Here is a 20,512-nt window from a genome sequence, read left to right as displayed (position 1 = left end):
GTTTTCACCTCCTCATCTAGAACTGGCTCCTTTTCCAGCAGTTGAGCTGTGTTTGCATGCACTGTACACTTTCCCTCTTGATTTGTGCTTTGTTCTTTGTTGCTTTTGCCAATGCTTAAAAGGCCAAGTTTAGACTGTTGGCCTAATCTGATCTTTACTAAACACAATTTGTAGGGCTTGTTAGGAAATCTATAAAGAAGCTTAAACTTTGGTAAAAATGAAGACATTGGGGGCGGGGGGAAAGAGGGAGGAGACTGAAATAACTGAGGTTTGTTCAGCTTGGAGAAGAGAAGGGTGGAAACTTCAACATAAGCTGACGTTCACTGGTTATACCCCAGTGAAAATATAGAATCTGTTGAAATATTGTCAACTTCCAGTTGGTAAAGAGCAGCTGCCCCAATAAAAACCACACTGACAATCTGACTCTTTCCCCTAAGGATCCACCAGTCTTTCTCCATAATTCAGGGGCTCAAGGGTGAACTGCTAGCATGGCACAACAGTGGGAAGGTGGATGTAAACTAGGGGAGAACAAGGATAGGCTGGAGTCCACAAGGAGAAGACCGAAGCCCATGTCAGTTCTTGCCGCCTCTGCCTCCAAAGACAGAGGAGAATCCAGGGAAAGGCGGAGCAGTTGCCAGCGGCCTGCTGCTCCACACCAATGAGGTTAGTCAGGGGACAGTGTGGACAAAAAGATACCCACTTTGCTCCCACCCGCCACATCACCCATGAGAGAGGCCCTCTGTGGCTCACTGACCCAGAAACCTACAAGAAAGGGTGTCATTCAGCCTAGCCAACTTGAACAGTGCATGCAAACCAGTGCTTGTGTTGTCAAGACAACCTTGGCTCTTTTTTCATTGTCTAGCCCAGGGACCCTTTTTCTTTCCCCCCCTCTCTTTCTGCTCTTACCCGGAGGCATTAAAACAAAGGTGAATCTGTAAATCACCCAGAGTCTGTCAATATCATTTATTAGACAGTGACGGAAAACATGGCGATTTGGGCCCTGATGAGATTTCTTTAGCTTTCTGCCCAGAAATTCACTAAAGGCATGTTTCACCTTGCCCTTTCCCCTCTAAGCAGCATAATCTCAAAGCTAGCTATTCTTTTTTTCTTCTTAATTTTATTTTTATTACAAAAACATGCTATCAAAATGAGCACCAAATTTTAGGTTAAAGTACAAAATTTAAGGATTCTCTGCCTCTAGCAGCCCTTAAACTAACATTGTATTCCAGTAAGGGCATTTGGTTCATGAGTATTTATTTGCCTCCTCTTCCTATAATCCCTTTGTTCAATAACACCAGTTTGGAGTATTTTTTCCTCCCAATTCTGTCACTCCAGCCATGCCGGCTACCACCCCTGCCTGGTGGTGTCCAGAATGATCCTGAGCTCCAGTTTGTGTTTTCATAAATGTTGACTCTCAGTGCCCAGCTTCACTAATGCAGAAGCAGTAAGCAAACTCACCCACAGAGTGAACCAAAACACATTCATCTTTCTTCTTTGGTGGTTGGACAAGCAAACAAATCTAAAATATTGTAGACACCCTCTGAGTCTTCTGGTTCTACATATAGTCCTGTTTTTCAGGCTTGAGATACTGCTAGAGAAAGGATACAACACAGAGGTTTCATTAAACAAGTCAATTTTCACAAATAAGTAACTTATTAGGTTGAAGCAAGCCAGATTTACAAGGGTCCTGTTCAGCAACAACATTTGTTCAAAGTCTCAGCATTAAAATTCAATAGTGTGATCTAGCTGTGTGATTTCCAAGTTAAGCTAATAAAATAAAGCTTCAGTGTTAAGATTATAAAAGAATGTCTCAGCACAGTTGCAGATACTGTTATTGATGGAAGTCTTAAACATAGTTACCAGAGCAGACAGTCTGGGTTCCAAGAAATTGGCACTTTCTAATATTTCTAAAAAAACAAAAAACTTACAAACCTCAAGTCATGGGATAAATTATTTTCTGGTTGATTATTTTTGTTATGAAATTTTTAAATGTACAAAAAAGTACAGAATATAATAAACACCCATGTTTAACAAATGCCAACATTTTATCATATTTACCTTGGAATTTTTAAAAAGACATAAAACATTTTAATATGGTTGAATCCCAGTAATATCTTCTATTCTGAAGGTGATATGTGGTTTTTTCTTTAACCTTATTTTGCACATGTAGATTCATTAAAAATATATGGTATTCCTTTATTTTAACTGTGATATAATAATGTTCATTATATGAAAATGCCAGTTTAATTTTTTATTCCCCTTTGAATAATACTTATTTCCAATATTTTATTATTAAAAATGTATTGCAATGAACATATTTGTGCATGTGTTCAAAAATTTCTCTAGGATAGACACCTAGACATCTAATTACTGTGTTTGATATGAACATTTTCACCTTTAATTGCTCCCAAAGTGGTTGTAACAACTTATACCTGTAGTAAATTAGTTGCCAACCGTCTGAGGGTAGAGAATTATTTTCTCATTACCCTGATCAATCAATCACTTGGCATAAGTTTAAATGTTTCAGGTACAAGAAACTGTCATTAAAGTTCTTCAATTTTCTCCCATATGTCTTAGCAAATCAAATTGAAGTAAAATTTACTGGAATAGAAGGTGTTCATTTTAAAAAGGAAAACCTAAGTGTTAGAAAATGAAAAACGTTCCGTTCAAATACCCATTAAGCCATACAAAATGTTAGAAGTACATAAAAATGGACAATTCACCCAGCATTGTGTTTATTTGGTTTGACTGCAAAGGAAACTGCTCTGTGTGTGGTTCATCCTTCCTCTCCTCTAGATCATTTTACACCCCCAGTTCCAGCCCCAGGCAAATTGTGTTTCCATCTCTCAAGCTCCTGACTGATGTATGCCATCACCCAGCCAGGAAGTTCCTTTGAGGCATCTGCCACTTCCCTGACGGTGACTAAGGTTGCAGGTGCAGAATCAGCACATCCGCCCAAACAAGCAGCTTAGCTGTGGCTGGAAATCACAGCAGGATCTTCATATCGATCATCTCTTTATAACATTGTGAAAGCCTTTCTTTCTCATACTCCTTGATTCCTTCAAATATTAAGAAATTGAGGTGTGCAACTTGCTGTCTGGCTATCCCTCAGGCCTAAATTCTGAGCTATGTACAAGTCAACTTATGGATTTGGAGATTGTTGGTTCTTCAGTCTAGAGATACTTAACTCTGCTTCGTTCTTCATAGCATTGTACACACAGTGAATATGCATGTGCTTTGTGGATACCATCTCTCTTTGATGTTTCCTCAGACTTGCATTTCTTCATTGAGTAATCCCTTTTTCCAGGGCCTTGCTTTCTTTGTAATTAGGGAACGCCAGGGTGGAAGAGGGTGGAGAGAATGACCTGGTGTTTGTGTTCATTTAGAATCATTCAAACAACAGTAAAAACAAATAAGTAAGCAATGTACAGCTGAAACAAGCAATGTATAGTTGGGAAAAAGTAATTTCTTAGTTGGACAAACCAATTAATGGGGAGTCATGGGGAGCATGGGGGTTGTGTGTCCCGTGGAGCTCTATTTTGTCCTCTGGAGTGGAGGCCAGAGAAGCACCTCCCACAGCTTTCACTCCGCTTGTCACCTTAGTGCTGCACTGTGGGGAGAACACTCCTGTGTAGGCTCCAGCCATTGGAAGAGTCTTGGAGCTCTGGGTTTGAATGGAAGCCCGGGGCGGGTAGTGGTCTTAAGCTGCGGCAGAGCAGCTATCTTTGGCTTCCCAGTCTTAATTCTTAACCAGGTTCCTTTTGAGAGCTCAGGTACAGAACATATTGCATCTCGTGTCAATTGCAGGGTTGGAAACACGTGACCATCTTGGAGCTCTCAATCTTTGTCGTAGAGTACTTGCCAACAGTGCTATTGTGGAGCCAAGGTTCTGATTGCAACTATTTGGGCCTATGAGCCCCTTGCCTCTGTGGATTGAAACACATGGGCATAATTCCATTTCAGTTCCAAAATTCAGCAATCCACACAGTGAGCTAGTGGTCTGAGTGATAGCTCTATGTCTGGTAGAAAGTGATATCACTATATCTCATATCCAAGAATCTAGAAGTAGCTTCCAGTCTGGTATCAGTCTAACAATGGACTCCTGAGGGACACACAGCACAGGGCACACTCCAGAACAATGCACATCCTTTGTTTCAGTATTCCTTAAGACTGTGGCTTCCTTCCCCGGTTTACTGAGCACACAATGAAGAACCTCAAGCAGAGCTGACAAAAAAGTTGATCTTGATTACTAACTCTGAACAATTGGGGGTTGAAGCCTGGAGCACTTTGGGAAGCATTAGAGGTTATGAATAGGATCAATAAGAGTAGTGTGGTAACTGATGAGCAGTGCCTTCCATGACACATGATGGGGAACTGTGTCATATGTAGCAAATATTTGCCATCTTTGTCCTTGAGGGCTCTTCTTGCTTCTAGATTATAGTTGGATGTAAGTATCATACTTCCTACTTCCTTTCTCCTGGGACTCTCCCTGGTTCTCTGCAGATTCTCTAAGTGCTATGGCACCTACTTCCATAGAAAGAATGCCGCAAGCCTGCCTGACCTCACATCTACAGGAGATAGGTTTATGAAGGACATCAACAGAAGGAAGTTTTTCTCTGATATCTTTTCCAAAGATATGAACTAAGTATACACATAAATATTTATGCATCTTTTTCACTAATAGCTCTAGCACACCTAATACTGTTGGATCTATGTTATGCTTGGTGCATTTCAGAATTTCACACACACATCCCACTTCTCCCCACAGAGTATGAAGAAGCTTTGAGCTTCCAGTGTAAGTTAGAATGCACTGCTAATACCTCTAATTTGGGCTTCTCCAAATTCCTTATACTTCAGGAACCTAGTGCTTTGTGAAACCGGAAGCTGATTACAGTAGAAAGACTACCGAAGAATACCAGCTCTAAATTACGGTGTCTTAAATTCCCTTGTGCTTCTTCAATGAGGTACAGAACAGCATTTGGCTTAAGCAGTCTTAAGATGGTATCCCCATGCCCTCACATATCTGAAACAGTGATATCTTCCAACTGATGCTTTTCTTCTTTATTTTCTTTTGCCAAAAATACTGTCAATAATTCAGTAGTGTGCCACAGAGTCAGTGATGGCTTAAAATTAGAAATAAGGTTATGACTCTCCTTCTAGGGGATAGTTAGCCCTGTCTTAGCATTTTTCAGTCATCCTGAGAATGCTTCCATGAATGGAATATGCCTTTGTGGGCTTAATGTTTCCCCTGATTCTCTTCTTAGTTTAATTACTGTTTTCCAAAGTCCTCCATTTATAGCCTCGTGTTAAGCATTATATTGCAAATCATAAACACACTTTGATTGTTTTCCCAAGAGTAGGTTACAGAACATCAAAACCTGCTTTACGGCATTCTGAAAAGCTGGTCTGGTAGCAGGAAATCTGGTGGCAAGATGTGAGGCAACAAAGACCATTGATACCACTGATTGGATTTCCACACTGCAAAAGGGTAGTGATGTGTGTCCAGACATGCAAATTTACCAACCAGCTGGTCTAATCGTACTGAGTACTGTAGCACTCCATGGTGGCATGTGGGTCAAAGACTTGACTCTTAACAAGCTACATAGAAGTAATTTGTTTTATGTCACTGTATACTTTGTGTCATAGGCAACAGGGGAATGTGGGCTTATATCATTTCTGAAAATAATAATTGAAGAATGTTTCTTTTCTTTTCCATGAAAATGAGGGGAATTGTCATCTAAAATTGCCTTCAGATGTTGGAGTTGTACTGATTGAGATTTTTAGGCTCCAGTCATATTCCAGGCTGTGAAGTGCTTTGCCAAAGAAATGATTTGTTAATAAATAAAACAAATGTCTCATAGTTTGGGAAGTGGGATGTAAAGTCTCAGTTTTTAATTCTAGGTAAGGATTATGACTCTTTTTTAGATATACTGGAACATGAAATGCATTTTCTCCCAGGATCCTGTACAGTTGACTTTTAAGTTTTCAATTCTGTCAAGTTAGCCAAGGCCTCTTCAGGAGAGAAGAGGGTGTTGGGACAGATTGAGCCCCTGAGCTGTTTCGGAAATGCAGTTGGTTTCTTTACTCTTGAAGTCTTATTGTCACTTGTCTGTTTCATTGCTGCTGTTCCCCATCAAGAGACTAGATGTCTTTAAAGTAGCACTCTGTTCTTGCTTTTCTCGGGTATGTTATTAGGGGAGGGAACAAAAATGATAGCTGATTGAGTGCTGCTGGGCAAGCTGGATTTTCAAGGTGCTAACATTTCATTTCAGGTCATTCAGAAATTTTTGATGATTTTTACCAGTGTAGATAAAGTTTGCGACAATAAGAAAATAATATAATATTTTATGCTATCGAGGAAGTGTTTCAAAGCATTTTTCCCAGTAGAGCTTTGGATTTTTATTTTGAAGATACATTGATAAAGACTGGAGTTTAAAAATGCAGGAGTTAATAATACTTGACTGTTTCTTTTTGTCATGATGAGAAGAGGGAGTGAAGTCTATAAATGAATACAGTTCTTTGTAGCTATACTTGCAAAAAATGAGAACCTATTATCAGAATAAGTTTGTGATCTTGTAAGAAACTCTCAATGCTTAAGTTTGGAAACATATTCTCATCTGTCTCCTCTTGTATTCATGGATCACTAACAAGCAAAACAGGGAGCTTTGCTCTCTTATTTATGTAGTCTAACATCTAGAACAGTGCCTAGGCCATTATAAAACTCAATAAATGTTTATTGGATGAGTAAATGAATGAAAAGGAAAGCAAATGACTTTTTAGATTCAGTTCAGCACTGTGAATTTTAAGTATGATGACAGAGGGTTTCTATCCTACCCAAGAGAAGCCCTATGTTCAGCAGTATAGTGTTAACCAGTTAACTGACAAAATATTTTGAATTTAATTTATAGAGGTCCGCCGCTTGCATCTATAAACGCTTATGGCATACAAATGGTTAATACTCCCAAGTTACGCTAAGTGTTATTCTTAAATGTCATTGGACTCCAGACCAAACTATTGGGCAACAGTGGTCAAGTTTTTGCTTATTTTCAGGCTAGAGGTGAAGGGTGTGGGGCATGAGTCTAAACTCACTGAACTCAGAGCTTTTGTTTTGTTTTATGAGCAGAGCAAGAAGTCTTAGAAGTACTCCCAATGATTTTCCCAACAAACATCTGGGCAGGATAGAGGGCCAGGTGCAGCTGTGCATGGAAGGTGGATAGAGTGGAGTGGTCTCCGTGGTTTCAAGTCAGAGATCAGTGATGTACAAACAGAAACTGTGCCGCACAGCCTAGACAAAGCCACAGAAACAGGCGAGATGGAGGTGAAGTGGTCAGGAGGGGGTAGGTGTTCTTGAGCAAGGGCTTTGGGCAGGCCAGCTTTGAGCAATTGGGTAACTTAGGTGAGAGAAGCGTGGAGCAGAGTATGAGTCATACAGCTTGGCTTCCACCTTACACCTTTATAGATGGTGTTCTCCTCAACTAGGAAATACTAGTCATGCATCTCTTATTCTGCTACATGTAATTATATTGAAATAGGGGAAATTACTGAATGTTCTGTCCATAGCATTCTGCAGAGTGACGTCTGCTTTTTACTCTCTTTGAGCTATTTAACAAATCTGAAAATTATTTTAAAAACCTGATAGTGCAAATAATTCATGTCCATTGAAATGCAAATTGTCTAATGCAGTTGATTATGGTCCTGTTGACCAGTTTTGCATCTATATGTAAATAGATGCTTATATATGTCTTTGCTCCTTAGGGATTCTCTTTTTGAACCGATTGTGACATCTTAGCAGTTCCCTCATTTATTAATGAGTTCACTAAAATCTTTGACATAAGTTTATGTCATGATTTTACCTTTCAAAAATTTGTCCTATATCAATATAGAATTTTTAACTTAGAGGATTGGTCAAGGGTCTAACATTCTAAATGATCTAAGGTTTTTAATAATAATATTTTAGGCTGGAGTACATGATATGATTGCAGGAAGCTCTCTATGGGAAAGTGTGCATTATATATCAATTCTACTGAGCTTTAGATCTACCTAGACCAGTGAGGAGAAGGAGCAGGGCTCAGGGGTTCAGAAGAGGTGAACAGCTTCACACCCATTCATGGAAGAAGTTCCCATGATGTTTGAAGGGAGGATGGATGTACAGGAGAGGAGTAGGGGCTCAGAAGCATGATCTAGAGACCTAAAAAACAATGCTCTACCGGGGCTTAAACATCCCCCAGTGTCTCTGCAGCCCCTAGTCCCTCATTTTTAATTCATTAACTTACATTTATGTTTAGAGATAAAGTGTCCTCAAGCTTACAGCAAGAAAACTAATTTTACTGTTGCTAAAATAAGAGATACCCAATACAACAAGAACTGTGCATTTTTACCTCTGCTTCATATGGCATGTATCTTTTATTTCTAATCATAAATGCTGTTTGCTGTGCACCATCAGGGGAGCAAGCACTTGTTCTTTTTCCTCTTGCGAGACACCGGTCAAGTTGTCCCAATGCCCTCTTTTTTTTTTAATTTAATAAATCTTTATTGTTCAGATTGTTACAATTGTTTCTCCTTTTTCCCCCCATATCTCCCCTCCACCCGGTTCCCACCCCACCCTCTGCCCTTACCTCCCCTCTACTGTCCTCATCCATAGGTGTACGATTTTTGTCCAGTCTCTTCCTGAACCCCCCATACTCTTTCCCCCTGAGAATTATCAGTCCACTCCCTTTCTATGCCCCTAATTCTATTATATTCACCAGTTTATTTTGTTTCTCAGATTTTTAATTTCACTTGATTTTTAGGTTCACTTATTGATAGATATGTATTTGTTGTTCATAATTTTTATCTTTACTTTTTTCGTCTTCCTCTTCTTTAAGAATACCTTTCAGCATTTCATATAATACTGGTTTGGTGATGATGAACTCCTTTAGCTTTTTCTTATCTGTGAAGCTCTTTATCTGACCTTCCATTCTGATTGATAACTTTGCTGGGTAGAGTAATCTTGGTTGTAGGTTCTTGCTTTTCATCACTTTGAATATTTCTTGCCACTCCTGTCTGGCCTGCATAGTTTCTGTTGAGAAATCAGCTGACAATTGTATGGGTGCTCCCTTGTAGGTAACTAACTGTTTTTCTCTTGCTGCTTTTAATATTCTCTCTTTGTCTTTTGCCCTTGGCATTTTAATTATGATGTGTCTTGGTGTGGTCCTCTTTGGATTCTTCTTGTTTGGGGTTCTGTGCGCTTCCTGGACTTGTAAGTCTATTTCTTTCACCAGGTAGGAGAAGTTTTCAGTCATTATTTCTTCAAATAGGTTTTCAGTATCTTGCTCTCTCTCTTCTTCTGGCACACCCATAATTCTGATGTTGGTATACTTGAAGTTGTCCCAGAGGCTCCTTACACTATCTTCAACTTTTTGGATTCTTTTTTCTTTTTGCTTTTCTGGTTGGGTGTTTTTTGCTTCTTTGTATTTTAAATCTTTGACTTGATTCTTGCGATCCTCTAGTCTACTGTTGGATCTCTGTATAATATTTTTTATTTCAGTCAGTGTATGTTTAATTTCTAGTTGGTCCTTTTTCATATCCTCAAGGGTCTCGCTAAATTTATCTGCCTTTTCTAGGATATTCTTGAAAAGCCTTATAACCATGGTTTTGAACTCTATATCCAGTCGTTTGTTTTCCTCCATTTCTTTCGTTTGTGATCTGTTTCTTTGCCTCCACATTTTTGCTGCTTCCTTGAGTTGGTAGGGTAGCTTTGTGTGCTAGGTGTCTTATAGGATCCAGTGGGTCAGTCTCCCCAGTTAACCTGAGGTGGACACTCTTGGTGCACCCCTTTGTGGACTGTGTGTACAGCCTTGTAGTTAAGTTTTGATTGTTGTTGGTATCACTGGGAGGAATAGACCTCCAGGCCAATAGGCTGTGAGGATCAGCTGTGTCTACACTGGGAGAAGTTCGGTGCTGGAGACAGCCTTATAGGATTAGACTTGCAAAATTGCAAAAGCCCCTGTGCTCAGCTTGGATGGGGCGGAGTCTCAGGGCGGAGCAGACAGTCTTGGCTTCCCGTCAGCCCTGCCCTTGCGTGTGCGCCTCCAGACCTCTGCCTTCCGTGACTCCCCTGAGTTTCCGCCTCACAGTCCAGATTCCCCCTGTAAGAGTGTGGGTCCCCAGGGGCTCGCCAGGAACTGAGGTTCAGTGCAGTCGGAACTAGGGTTCAGTGCAGTCAGGAGCTTCCGACTCCCTTCCGCTAGGGAATGCCTGCGGCAACCTCCGCATTCAGCTTTCTCTGCGAGCACTCGCGTGCACACGCACGCACGCGCCTCCAGACCCGCCGTGGCTCCCCCGGGTCTCCGAGTTTCCGTGTGCCTTTCTCTCTACCTGACAGTCCAGACTCCCCCTGTATGAGCCTGGGTCCACAGGGTTTTGCCCAGAACTGGGTTTCAGTGCAGTCGAAACGGGGGTTCAGCGCAGTCGAGGGCTTCTTTCCCCCTCCCACCAGAGAAAGTCAGCCAGGCACTCAGTCGCCCTTCCTCTCTGTGCGCATCTCCATACCTCAGCCCTTTGCCATTCCTCTGATTCTCTGTGAGCTTTTCTCTTTCCTTCTAGTTGTAGAATTTCCACTCAACTAGCCTTCCTGTGGTTCGGGATGATGTCCGTTCTGTCTTTTAGTTGTAGTTTTGAAATTGTTGTGCGAGGCAGCAGTTTAGGTGCTTACCTATGCTGCCATCTTGGTTTCTCCAAAGCCCAATGCCCTCTTAGTAGGGACTGTATAGCATTGTACATCACTGACAAGCTGTGTGAGAAGAGCCCTTTCATAGGAATCGAGATATATTTGTTGGAGTTATTTTTGTGAAGGATGAACATGAGGGTGTGATGAACTTATGGAAAATGTGAGATTTATTTATGAATTGAGGAAGATAAACTTGTGCTATACAGCCAGTGGAGAATTTTTGGCTTGGTTAGAGAGAAGACTTCAGGAGAATGTAATAGCTTTATTCAAATTGTTCAAATATTTGCTGGGTTATAGCTCATAGGAGAAATTAGACTTACTCCATGCAGTTCCCAAGGGCAAAACTAAGGCCAACAAGTGCTTGAAGTTATAAGGAGACATCTGTCGATTCAGTATGAGGTGAATTTTCTAACAGTACTGGCTGTGATTGTGGACCCCTTCAAGCCTTCTCTCCGAGAGCACACAATCGATCATTCGCTGATGACTTATATAAAGGACCCCTGGGAGGGGAAACTCAAACTGGGGTGTCTCTAGGGTCAAAGACCTAGCTCTATAACCATGTGATGGTTTTCCTTAAAAACATACAGATGTGTTGTAGCATTAGGAAATATAGGGATAGAGGTTTGTTTTTCTTCGATGATCCAAAATGCTAAACATGAGAGTCACCCTCCAGTTTTTCCAGAAAATGACTGGCATTCTGACCCTTGGAGGATGTATTGGGTTTCCTGGAGGATGAAGGAGCTTCTGTTCTGTGTGGGCCCAACCGGATTTTGGCAACAGATGAGCTTGATGTATAATTGTGGCAGTGACCAGATAATGTAACCAGGACCAGCAGTCCCAGGAACCACATGACTCTCGAAATGTGACAACATATGTAGGAGTTATTTTTTGAAACCAACTGCCACCCTTTGGCAAGCTTTGGATATAAGATGTAGCTTCAGCCAACTGTTAGGTGAGAGGTAAGCATTGGGAGGACTGAGGAAAAGCAACAGTCTTCAGGGAGCCAGGATTGTGGGGCTGCTGGTTCCTCTCTTAAGGACCTGGAGAGTATTATGCTAAGTGAAATAAGCCAGTGAGTGAAAGACATGTATCACATGATCTCCCTTATATGTGGACTCTAATGATCAAAATAACCTGACAAAGTAGATCCAGATACAGGGAAGGATGCAACAGACCGAGGATCCTCAGAGGGAATGGGGGTGGGAAGAGTCCAACCAAAAAACTTTTATGCATACTAGAGGCCCAGTGCACAAATTCATGCACAGGGGATCCCTCAGTCTGGCCAGTGATTGGGGCCAGATCACCCAGTCCCGGTTTTGCCCAGTCCAGATCGGGGCCCATTGGGGCCAGCTGGCCAGGGGAAGGGACCGCAGGAGGTTGGCCGGCTGTGGGGAGAGATCGCAGGAGGTTGACCGGCTGCGGGAGGTTGACTGGCTGTGGGAGGTTGGCTGTGGGAGCGCACTGACCACCCGGCGGGCCAAGGGGAAGGACTACAGGAGGTTGGCCAGTGGGGGAAGTTGGCTGTGGGAGCACACTGGCCACCAGGGGGCAGCTCCTATGTTGAGCGTCTGCCCCTGGTGGTCAGTGTGCGTCATAGCTACCGGCCGGTTGTCCGGTCGTCCAGTCATCCAGTTGTAATGGTCACTTAGGCTTTTGTGTATATAGATATGAATAACCCAAGGACACAGACAATAGTTGAGTGAAGGTCTGGAGAGGAGGAAGGAGTAGGGAGGAGGGGATCAATGGGTGGAAAGAGGGGGGAGGGACATCTGTAATACTTTCAATAATAAAGATAAATTAAAATAAATAAAGGAAAAAAATCACCAGGTAGGCACATCCTAAAATAAAGAAAGCATCATTAAAAAATGAAAAAAAAAAAAAAAGATAGAAACAGCTGGGGGCTAATATCAGGATATGCCATGCTATTTTAACTACTTTCAGAGTAGTGAGCTTGGTAAGAAGGTAGGCTTTTCAGGCATGCTTCTCTCGAAAAAGTGCAGGTTACTGGGGAATTCCAAACCCCATGAGCTGATCCTAACTTACAGCTGGGTTTACTGGAGACAGTGGTTTCACGAAGAGGAAGAAGCTTGGAAAACAGTTGGTGATCAAGTTAGAATTTTTATATATTCCCACCCTCTTGAGAGCCAAACTCTATCTAGCACCAACTGTGGCCTGTGGGCTGGATCTGGCCAGCCACCTGTTTTTGTAAATGCAGTACTATGGAAACATGGTAATGCTCATCCGTTGGAGTGTTATCTGTGGCTTCCTTGTGCACTTACAGTGGCAGGGTCTTGTAGTTGCAACAGACTATGTGGTCTGCAAAGCCTGAAATATTTATTATCTGGGCCTTTCCAGAGAAAGTTCGTCCACCACTGGTTTCTAGACTGTTCCTCTAGACTTCATCGAGCCCATCTGTTGAGCAGATGCTGGTTACACATTACGGAGGCAGAGAGGAAAGTTAGCAGAAGTGATTAGCAAGGCCTTCCAAAAAATATTTTTCCACCTTCCATTATACCTGTTCTTCTTTCAATCCAGTTTTACCCACATTGACTCCTGATTTCCTATCACTCACTTGAATGTAGTAAATGCCACACACATCATGAAGACATGCCTAAGAGAATAAAATATTTTGGCCTTTCTGCCTCTTTCTAACGAGAATGTTCTAAAAATTCTAAGCCAGAATGAACTTATTTATTAGTAAATGGGGTGGATCCATGGAAACCAGAATAGTAATGACAAATTAATGAAACAGGTGACCATTTTGATCATTACCAAGGTTTGGAATTTCTTGATCCTGTAAATGGTCACAGTTAACATGTTTTCTAATAACATTTTCTTTACAAATGGAACAGGTTTTTATTATTATTTAGTTGCCTTTGTCCTATACTGCAGATTGTCAGAATGAAATTTACTTCATACTATCATGCCGAAATAATACTTTTGTGCTATTGAAATTCAATTGGTTAAACCTTAATATATGCCTGCTATTTGGGGTTGCTAGTACTCATACACTGCTGGAGAATTGTTAGCCAATCCAGACAAGGAACCTCATGGGAATATAGCAGAACATGTGGAGACTTATAGCTTTAGTTGGCCATGTGCTTCAGCCTATGATTTGTGGTTTTGTAAACAACCCCAGAGCATGTCCTTTACCATTGATTGACCTTTGCACAGCCTATTTTGGGCCTTACTAAGAGCATCTTAAACTCAAGAAAAACTACCAGTTCTTACATATTATTACTTGGGAAATTATCCTATTAAAATTTTGTCCTGTGTTAATTTCAAAAGCTGTTATTTTTAAAGACTTAATTTTTAAACTGTACTCCAAGACCCACTTACATTACTGAAGGACTTTAGCTGCTACCAAGAAATTGTTTACCACAAAAATATATGTGTGGGGATTTAGAAAATTCTAGCTTGCCTTTGGTACATAAATCTTAACCCAATTCATAGTTTATTTTTCTGCACAGACAATTGATATTAGGATTATATTGTGTTTTAGAAATAGAAACTCCAATGAGAGGAAGACAATTAGAGAAATGGTTTTAAATATTTGCTGTGGGGAGCAGAGAGGTACCCCAGGGGTGGAGAACAGAGACACCCCAAAGGTTACAGGGTCTTAACTCAGTGCATTTCACATTACACAGAACACCAGAAAAAGCAAAGTTCTTGTCCTAACAGAACATGTAATGCTTTGGAACTTCTGTTTTAATTGTGAATATACTAGTAGTGCATGTTCTTGAAAAAATAGAAGTTGGGGTTGTACAAAAGTTTATACGTGAAAGACCTGCTGCTGCTAAGAGGTGGCCGCTGTTAAATTTTATTGTATATATTTCCATAAATGTTGTGTATAAAGTATACATATTTCTTTTTGCTACGTGTAGGAAATATTACTCTGAAACTTTTCCCTCAATATATTTGGTCATTTTTAATATCATTACATAACTTCATTCTTAATTACTGCCACAAGATAATTTATTCAACCATCCCCCTTCCATTTGTTAACTTTATTATTTGCTAATTTAAACAGCACTACAGTAAAAAAAAAAAAGTTCTTTGTAATATACATCTGTGGAAGTCTAAATTTGTAATTGTGGGCTAAGTTCCTGAAAGTAGACTTACACATCAAAGACTGTGTTTGAAATTTGAACAGTTACTGCCAAGATTTACCTCCAAACTGATTGCTCCAAGTTTTACAGTCCTAGTAACAAGGACTTAAAATGGCCACAGCTAGAGATTCTGGAACACTTTCATTATCATCCTAGCTGACATTTATTGAGCATGTTCTGTGTGTATTTGTTCCCAGCGCTTTTTTCACTTGTATTAACTTTTTAAATCCTTATAATGACCCTGTGAGGTAGGCATTCATTTTACAGATAAAGAAACTAAAACTGAGTCACACAGAGAGGTTACTTATCTTGCCTGACTGCCTGTCCGTCACTTAAGGTAGTGAGTGACTGAAGATTCAGATGTGTGTCCTTGATGGTGATAGAAGTGACCATGTTTGAGTTTCTAATAGTGAAGTGGTTGAGAGAGAAAGGCCAGCTTTGCACTTAATGTGCATTGCTTGTGATTCATCTGAAGTCTAATCTTAGAAAGAAGTTGCTCTGATTCTTTCCTACTGACTGAATTTTCAGCAAGGTGACCTTTGGCAGCTCATCTATCTTTGCCTCTTATTTCCTCTTTAGTAAAATGAATATCATAGCAACACCTGCTTTTGGGGTAGATTAAATGAAGAGCACAGTGCTTATAACTGTTTGACACATAAACTATGTATGTGTTGGATTTTGCTGTTGCTTCCATTATAACTTGTTGGTGTTAAGCCCCAATTCGGTACGCCATTAATGCCGGGGTTCTTGTCCTAGCATTATGAAGGGTTTTCAGCAATCTGAAGAAAGGCTGTGTGTAGATTCAATAAGGAGTCCAAAGATGAAAGATAGTTTTGAAAGGCATTTGGGGGTCAGAGGAGCTTCAGCTAAAGGAGCTAAAGACTCTCCTTGACTCAGGACCCATGCTTTTTATTAACACAATTTGTCCTAAGGCAAGGTGGGGATAATACACTTCAAAGGGTAGGGTTTACAGAAGCATTGTCAGATTGGGAAATAGCCTACAGCTGTTCAGGTGTTTGGCCAACAGGAGGCAATAACATGTAGATTAAGATGCCCTGAGCTGTCTGGCAGCAAACCATTATCCTACTCAGGTTTGGGAGAGATTCTTTTTAGCCGTTCCAACAGATGATTACATATGTGGCTCAGCCCTTATTGAGCCCCCAAGTCTCATCAACCTTTTGATGAAACTCTTGTAATTATGACATGCTGGAATTGGTTCCCAGCAATAACTTCCTTTATATAATTAATGTATACAATCGTGTATATTTGTTTCTCTAGAACAAATATGTAGAATTGAGATGGATAGCTCAAAGAATAATACCTGTTAGAAGTGGTAAAACAAGGACCCAGTAATATTGTACTCACTGCACTCTATCAGGAGTTTCTTTCCAGTGCTCCTCGGGGGACTCCCAGGGAATGATTGCATTTGTTTCCTTCTGTCTGTGCCTCTGTAGAACTACAGACTCTGGCAGCCACACACAGCAGAAGGGAGTTGATTCATAGATGTGAGTTTCAGTTGCCTACTGTAGGCATCTGCTGTAGACATCTGTATAGAAGGGCCAGGGTCGCACAGGGGAAACTGGAGATGCATTGATAGAATGAAGAACTCTGAGAATCGCCCCCCCCCCACCCCACAGGAATATAGTGATAGCACTTGGTACATTTACAAGAAGTTTTCACATACGTGAGCTCATTTGATTTTTTAGGCATTGAGGCATGTGAAATAAAAAGAAGTCTTCCCCTTATTTTGGCTACAGTATCTAGGTCTACTCTTTATCTGTTTATATTATTAAAGCATTTCCAAAGTGTAAAGATTTCTCTCTATATATTAACCTTCAGTTTCTAAAATGACTTTTGTTTCACAACCATGACTCTTAAGCTCTATTACAACAGACAGGCTCTCCTGGGACCCGAACATGGGGTATGATTTTGTTGTCGTTTTGGAAATTTGCCCTAGTTTGAGAGAATAAAAAGATCTGGCACCTTCTATTTCATTTTATAGGTTCAAATACCATTGAATGCCATTGTGGGTTTTGGCTTGCTGAAAACATTGGTAACAGTGGGGTTTTGCTAATTTTACTCCCTTTTAAGAGGAGAGAAGGGTTCAGCCTTCACACTACCATTTAGCTAGTTTATTAGCATGTTAAATAATAATCAAGGCCTCTTCTAAAAACTCATCAGATTTCTTAAGCTTTTTAAAACCATGGAAGTGTAATCCAGCCCAACTTCAAAGCTGCTGCTGTAGCCTTTGTCCCCATCATCTGCCTTGTTCAGTCTCCAAATTAAATTCATGCAACTGCCTGAGTTCACATATCAGTTACTGCCAGCTTTTTAAGGCGCTGTAAGCAATAGTTACTTTGCCCCCTTTCTGTGACTACTTAAAGAATAGCTTTGAAATTATGTTTCTTTTATCTTACCCAAGTAGACCTGACTAGAAAGATTGCTTACAGAAAGTGGGGTGTGTGTTGTGTGTGTGTGTGTATGTGTATGTGTGTGTGTGGTTTTTTTGAGGGAAAGTATAGGACTGAAATTAATAGCCCACCTTGAAACCCACTATCCCGAGGATTGGGATTCTGACACCAGTAAATAGATAGTAACTTCTTCATTGTCTGGTAGCAGCTACGAGTACCTGGTCTAGTATCTTCTCCAAAGGGATCCATTGTCCTAAGCAACTCTCTGAATGTGAAGTTAGAGAATAGCTGACATTTTCTTCTTCGTGTCTGTTTGCTCACAAATGACTTGCAGAGCATAGGTGTGCAAACATGCATGGATGGATATGCCCGGCCACAATGCCATCTCCTGGCCGATTCGATGCTCCAGTGGGGCTGCCTGACCCAGTTATTTATTTATTTTGGAGTGTGGGTTCAGTCTGGCACAGACCTCCCATCCATGAATCCCTGGGGCTCTGGTGCTGGCTTCAGGTCACCTGGTTTATAAGACAAGACTGGCTGGAGTGGTTTAGGAATAGGTTCCCGAATTCCTTGGGTGTCGGTTCTCTTCAGCTCAGAGGGATTACATTTTCTATCCAAACTCAGTCTGTCATAGCCTGAGGGCTGGGCCTGGAACTAATGTGTGTTCATTTTATCACCTTCCCTTCAATGTCAAGCCTTATTCCCCATCCTCATCTGAAGAAGAATCTAGTTGTGCTCGCATCATATGAAACCCTCCTTTAAAATTGTTACTGTCTGCTGGAGTCTGAATAAACTAACTGACAAAAATCTAGTTAACAGCTAGCTGAATCCTGTGACCATTTTTAAAGACAACTTTTTGTTTCTTTAGGATTTCATCCAGAGGAATAGTCAAGCAGAACTGTCCTCAGTGTGACAGGACTCAGAGATTCTTTGTCCTTGCAGCAAACAGAGTGGCTGCCCATTGTTATTGTGCCCCTGAAGAAAAACAACTTCACACCATGATGTGGTTAAGTTCCCATTGAAATGACGTTAGCACTCCCTGGAAACTGACTGGGGAGACCCGCCCTAGTCAAGTGGAGAGCCTGATGATTGAAAGCCAACATTTATGGACAAATATTTTCTATCTCAGTGCCTCCTAGGGGTTTGTGTGGGCCATTGTCTTGATGCTCTGGAAGTCAGATGTGCTTATGGCCCTTGGATGTTTATAGCTGGTGGTATATTACCTTTTTGTTTTTCTCTTTAGGATCAGGAAGAAAACAAGGGAGCAACAAGTTGGCCTGAATTCTACATTGATCAGCTCAATTCCATGGCTGCTGTAGGTATACTTTCTGTTCTCTGACACATGGTTTAAAATACAAGTCTAATACAAAGCACACAGTTGCACAATTAATTCACCTGAGTAAGAACTACCAAATGTCATTATCTTTCCAAACTCCACTCCAAATAATATTCAATGTTGGGAAAACAGGGCTGGAGGGAGGGCAGGAGTGGTACTTGGCAAAATTATTTTTTCCAGTATGTTTTAAATAAAATCAGCACACCCTCAAATATACATGAGTTTAATGTTATAAGAGGACATGTAATCTTAAATCTGGCTTATATTCAACTTTAACTTGCAATTGTTCTTACCGATTATTTGGAATTTCATTACACCAGCACTGTTCTAAAAATTAATGCCATTTAAAAAATAATGACACTCTCTTCATTGTTCTCCTCCTGTTCCCTTATTGAGGATTTATTTAGTTCCTTGGTTCTTGATTTTACAGGGCACCAAGGTACTCTCTTGCTCATATAAATAACAAAAAAAGTCTGTGGTACAAGTGGTGTTATGAAAAGGCATAATAAAAATAAAACCACCGAGATGTCCTTGGGAAATCTTTGGTACATGTATTTTTGATTCAGTAATTGCTTAAAATGCATCTCGGTGTCTAAAGTGGCAGTCTTTGTGATGTCAGTGTTCTGAGCAGCTTGAGGGGCACTTATTGATCCCAGCTGAAATATGTAGTGGAAAACAAGTCATCAGCCTTTGAGCCTCAGGAGCTTAAATCCCCTTCCTGTTGATAACAATAGGAGCTTGCCCACCGTAGAACACGGCCTTTGCCTCAGTAGACACACTCATGATTTTAAGAACCAGCCTGTTAGATTCGGCTTTGAGTTTATACCATCCATACAGATGATAGCTTCCATAATGCTTTCCTCTACCTCTTTCTTCCTTGCCTTCCCCAGAGTCCTTGTGGAGAATTAGTTTCTTATCACTGAAAGCAAACATTTTGCTGCTGCTGCAAAAGTTAAAAACTGACCAGAATATGTGAATCATTCACACTTTTGCTAAACTTTCAGAAGCCTTGACTTTTAGTAACTTCCTTTTTTCTAGCTTTCCCTTTGAAGATGCTTCTGCTGTCCTACAGTGAATAATAAACAGCCCGGTAAATGTGAACAGGGCTAAATTATAGACGCTTTTGCCCCAAGGGTTTCTACTCAGAAAGCACAGCAAAAAAGAATAGAAAGTAACTCCCAAATCCTCCTCATACAAGGCCTCCTGCACAAAGGCAAAGATGAGAAAAGGGCGATTTCAGCATTTGCATGAATATGTTAGCGAATGTGAGGCTTGTGGTGACTATCAGGGATTTGCTATGCTTCTGCCTAAACCCTAATAATTTAGAGTCATTTACATTTCTTTCTTATAAAGGTTATTTTCTGAATTCTTGTTCTTTGCTGTTAGGGAAAAAGGGACCTGCTGGGCAGGCTGTCTTTCTTACTAATGGAGTCAGCATTGTTTGATAGCTAACAGGCGCTTGCTTCTTCATGAATTCACTTCCATCAATAGAGAAGCACTAAACACTATGGATTTTTCCTTTCTTCATAGTTTGGGACCATTAGGTTAATTGGTCTTTTAGTGACTTATCCATGCCTGTCTGGTGTCCACCTGGCTCCCTTCCTGCTTTAGGGGGTCCATGATGTGCCAGTGTATGGCCTCCATCAAGAGCCTCCTTTCTCCTCATCCAGTCCTTGGACAACCCTTTGCTGCATTCATGAGTTGTGTACATTTTAATTATATTTGCTTTCTTTCCAAGAGAATCTCGAGGCTATTAAATTGGCAGTCACTTTGCTATTCTTTGTGTTAAACACCTAGCAAAGCTTTCTAATGCTCTGTTAAGGACCCAGCCATTATCTTTCCAAGGTTAAATGTAAAAGGCATTAGTGAGACCAGAGAACTATTGCATGCATAAAGGTGTAAGGAGGCCTGATAAGACCAGAAACTCTGCTGGATATTCTGTTTTCCT

The 20,512-nt window shown here is 40.8% G+C and overlaps 1 protein-coding gene across 5 annotated transcripts in view; it reads left to right on the top strand.

Moving 5' to 3' along the window:
• DAAM1 (dishevelled associated activator of morphogenesis 1) overlaps nucleotides 1–20,512 on the top strand; it is a 181,938-nt gene that overhangs the window by 103,321 nt on the left and 58,105 nt on the right. For all 5 annotated transcript variants that reach the window (XM_080671981.1, XM_080671982.1, XM_080671979.1 and 2 more), the window contains one exon: nucleotides 18,472–18,543. In XM_080671981.1, coding sequence (XP_080528107.1) covers nucleotides 18,472–18,543 — 72 coding nt within the window. The remainder of the gene's footprint in view (nucleotides 1–18,471; nucleotides 18,544–20,512) is intronic.

Source organism: Plecotus auritus (assembly GCF_963455305.1).
Source record: "Plecotus auritus genome assembly, chromosome: 1".
NCBI classification, from domain to species: Eukaryota; Metazoa; Chordata; class Mammalia; order Chiroptera; family Vespertilionidae; genus Plecotus; species Plecotus auritus.
Note: the sequence above shows the minus strand (reverse complement) of the source record. Positions and strands in the feature narration are given on the sequence as shown.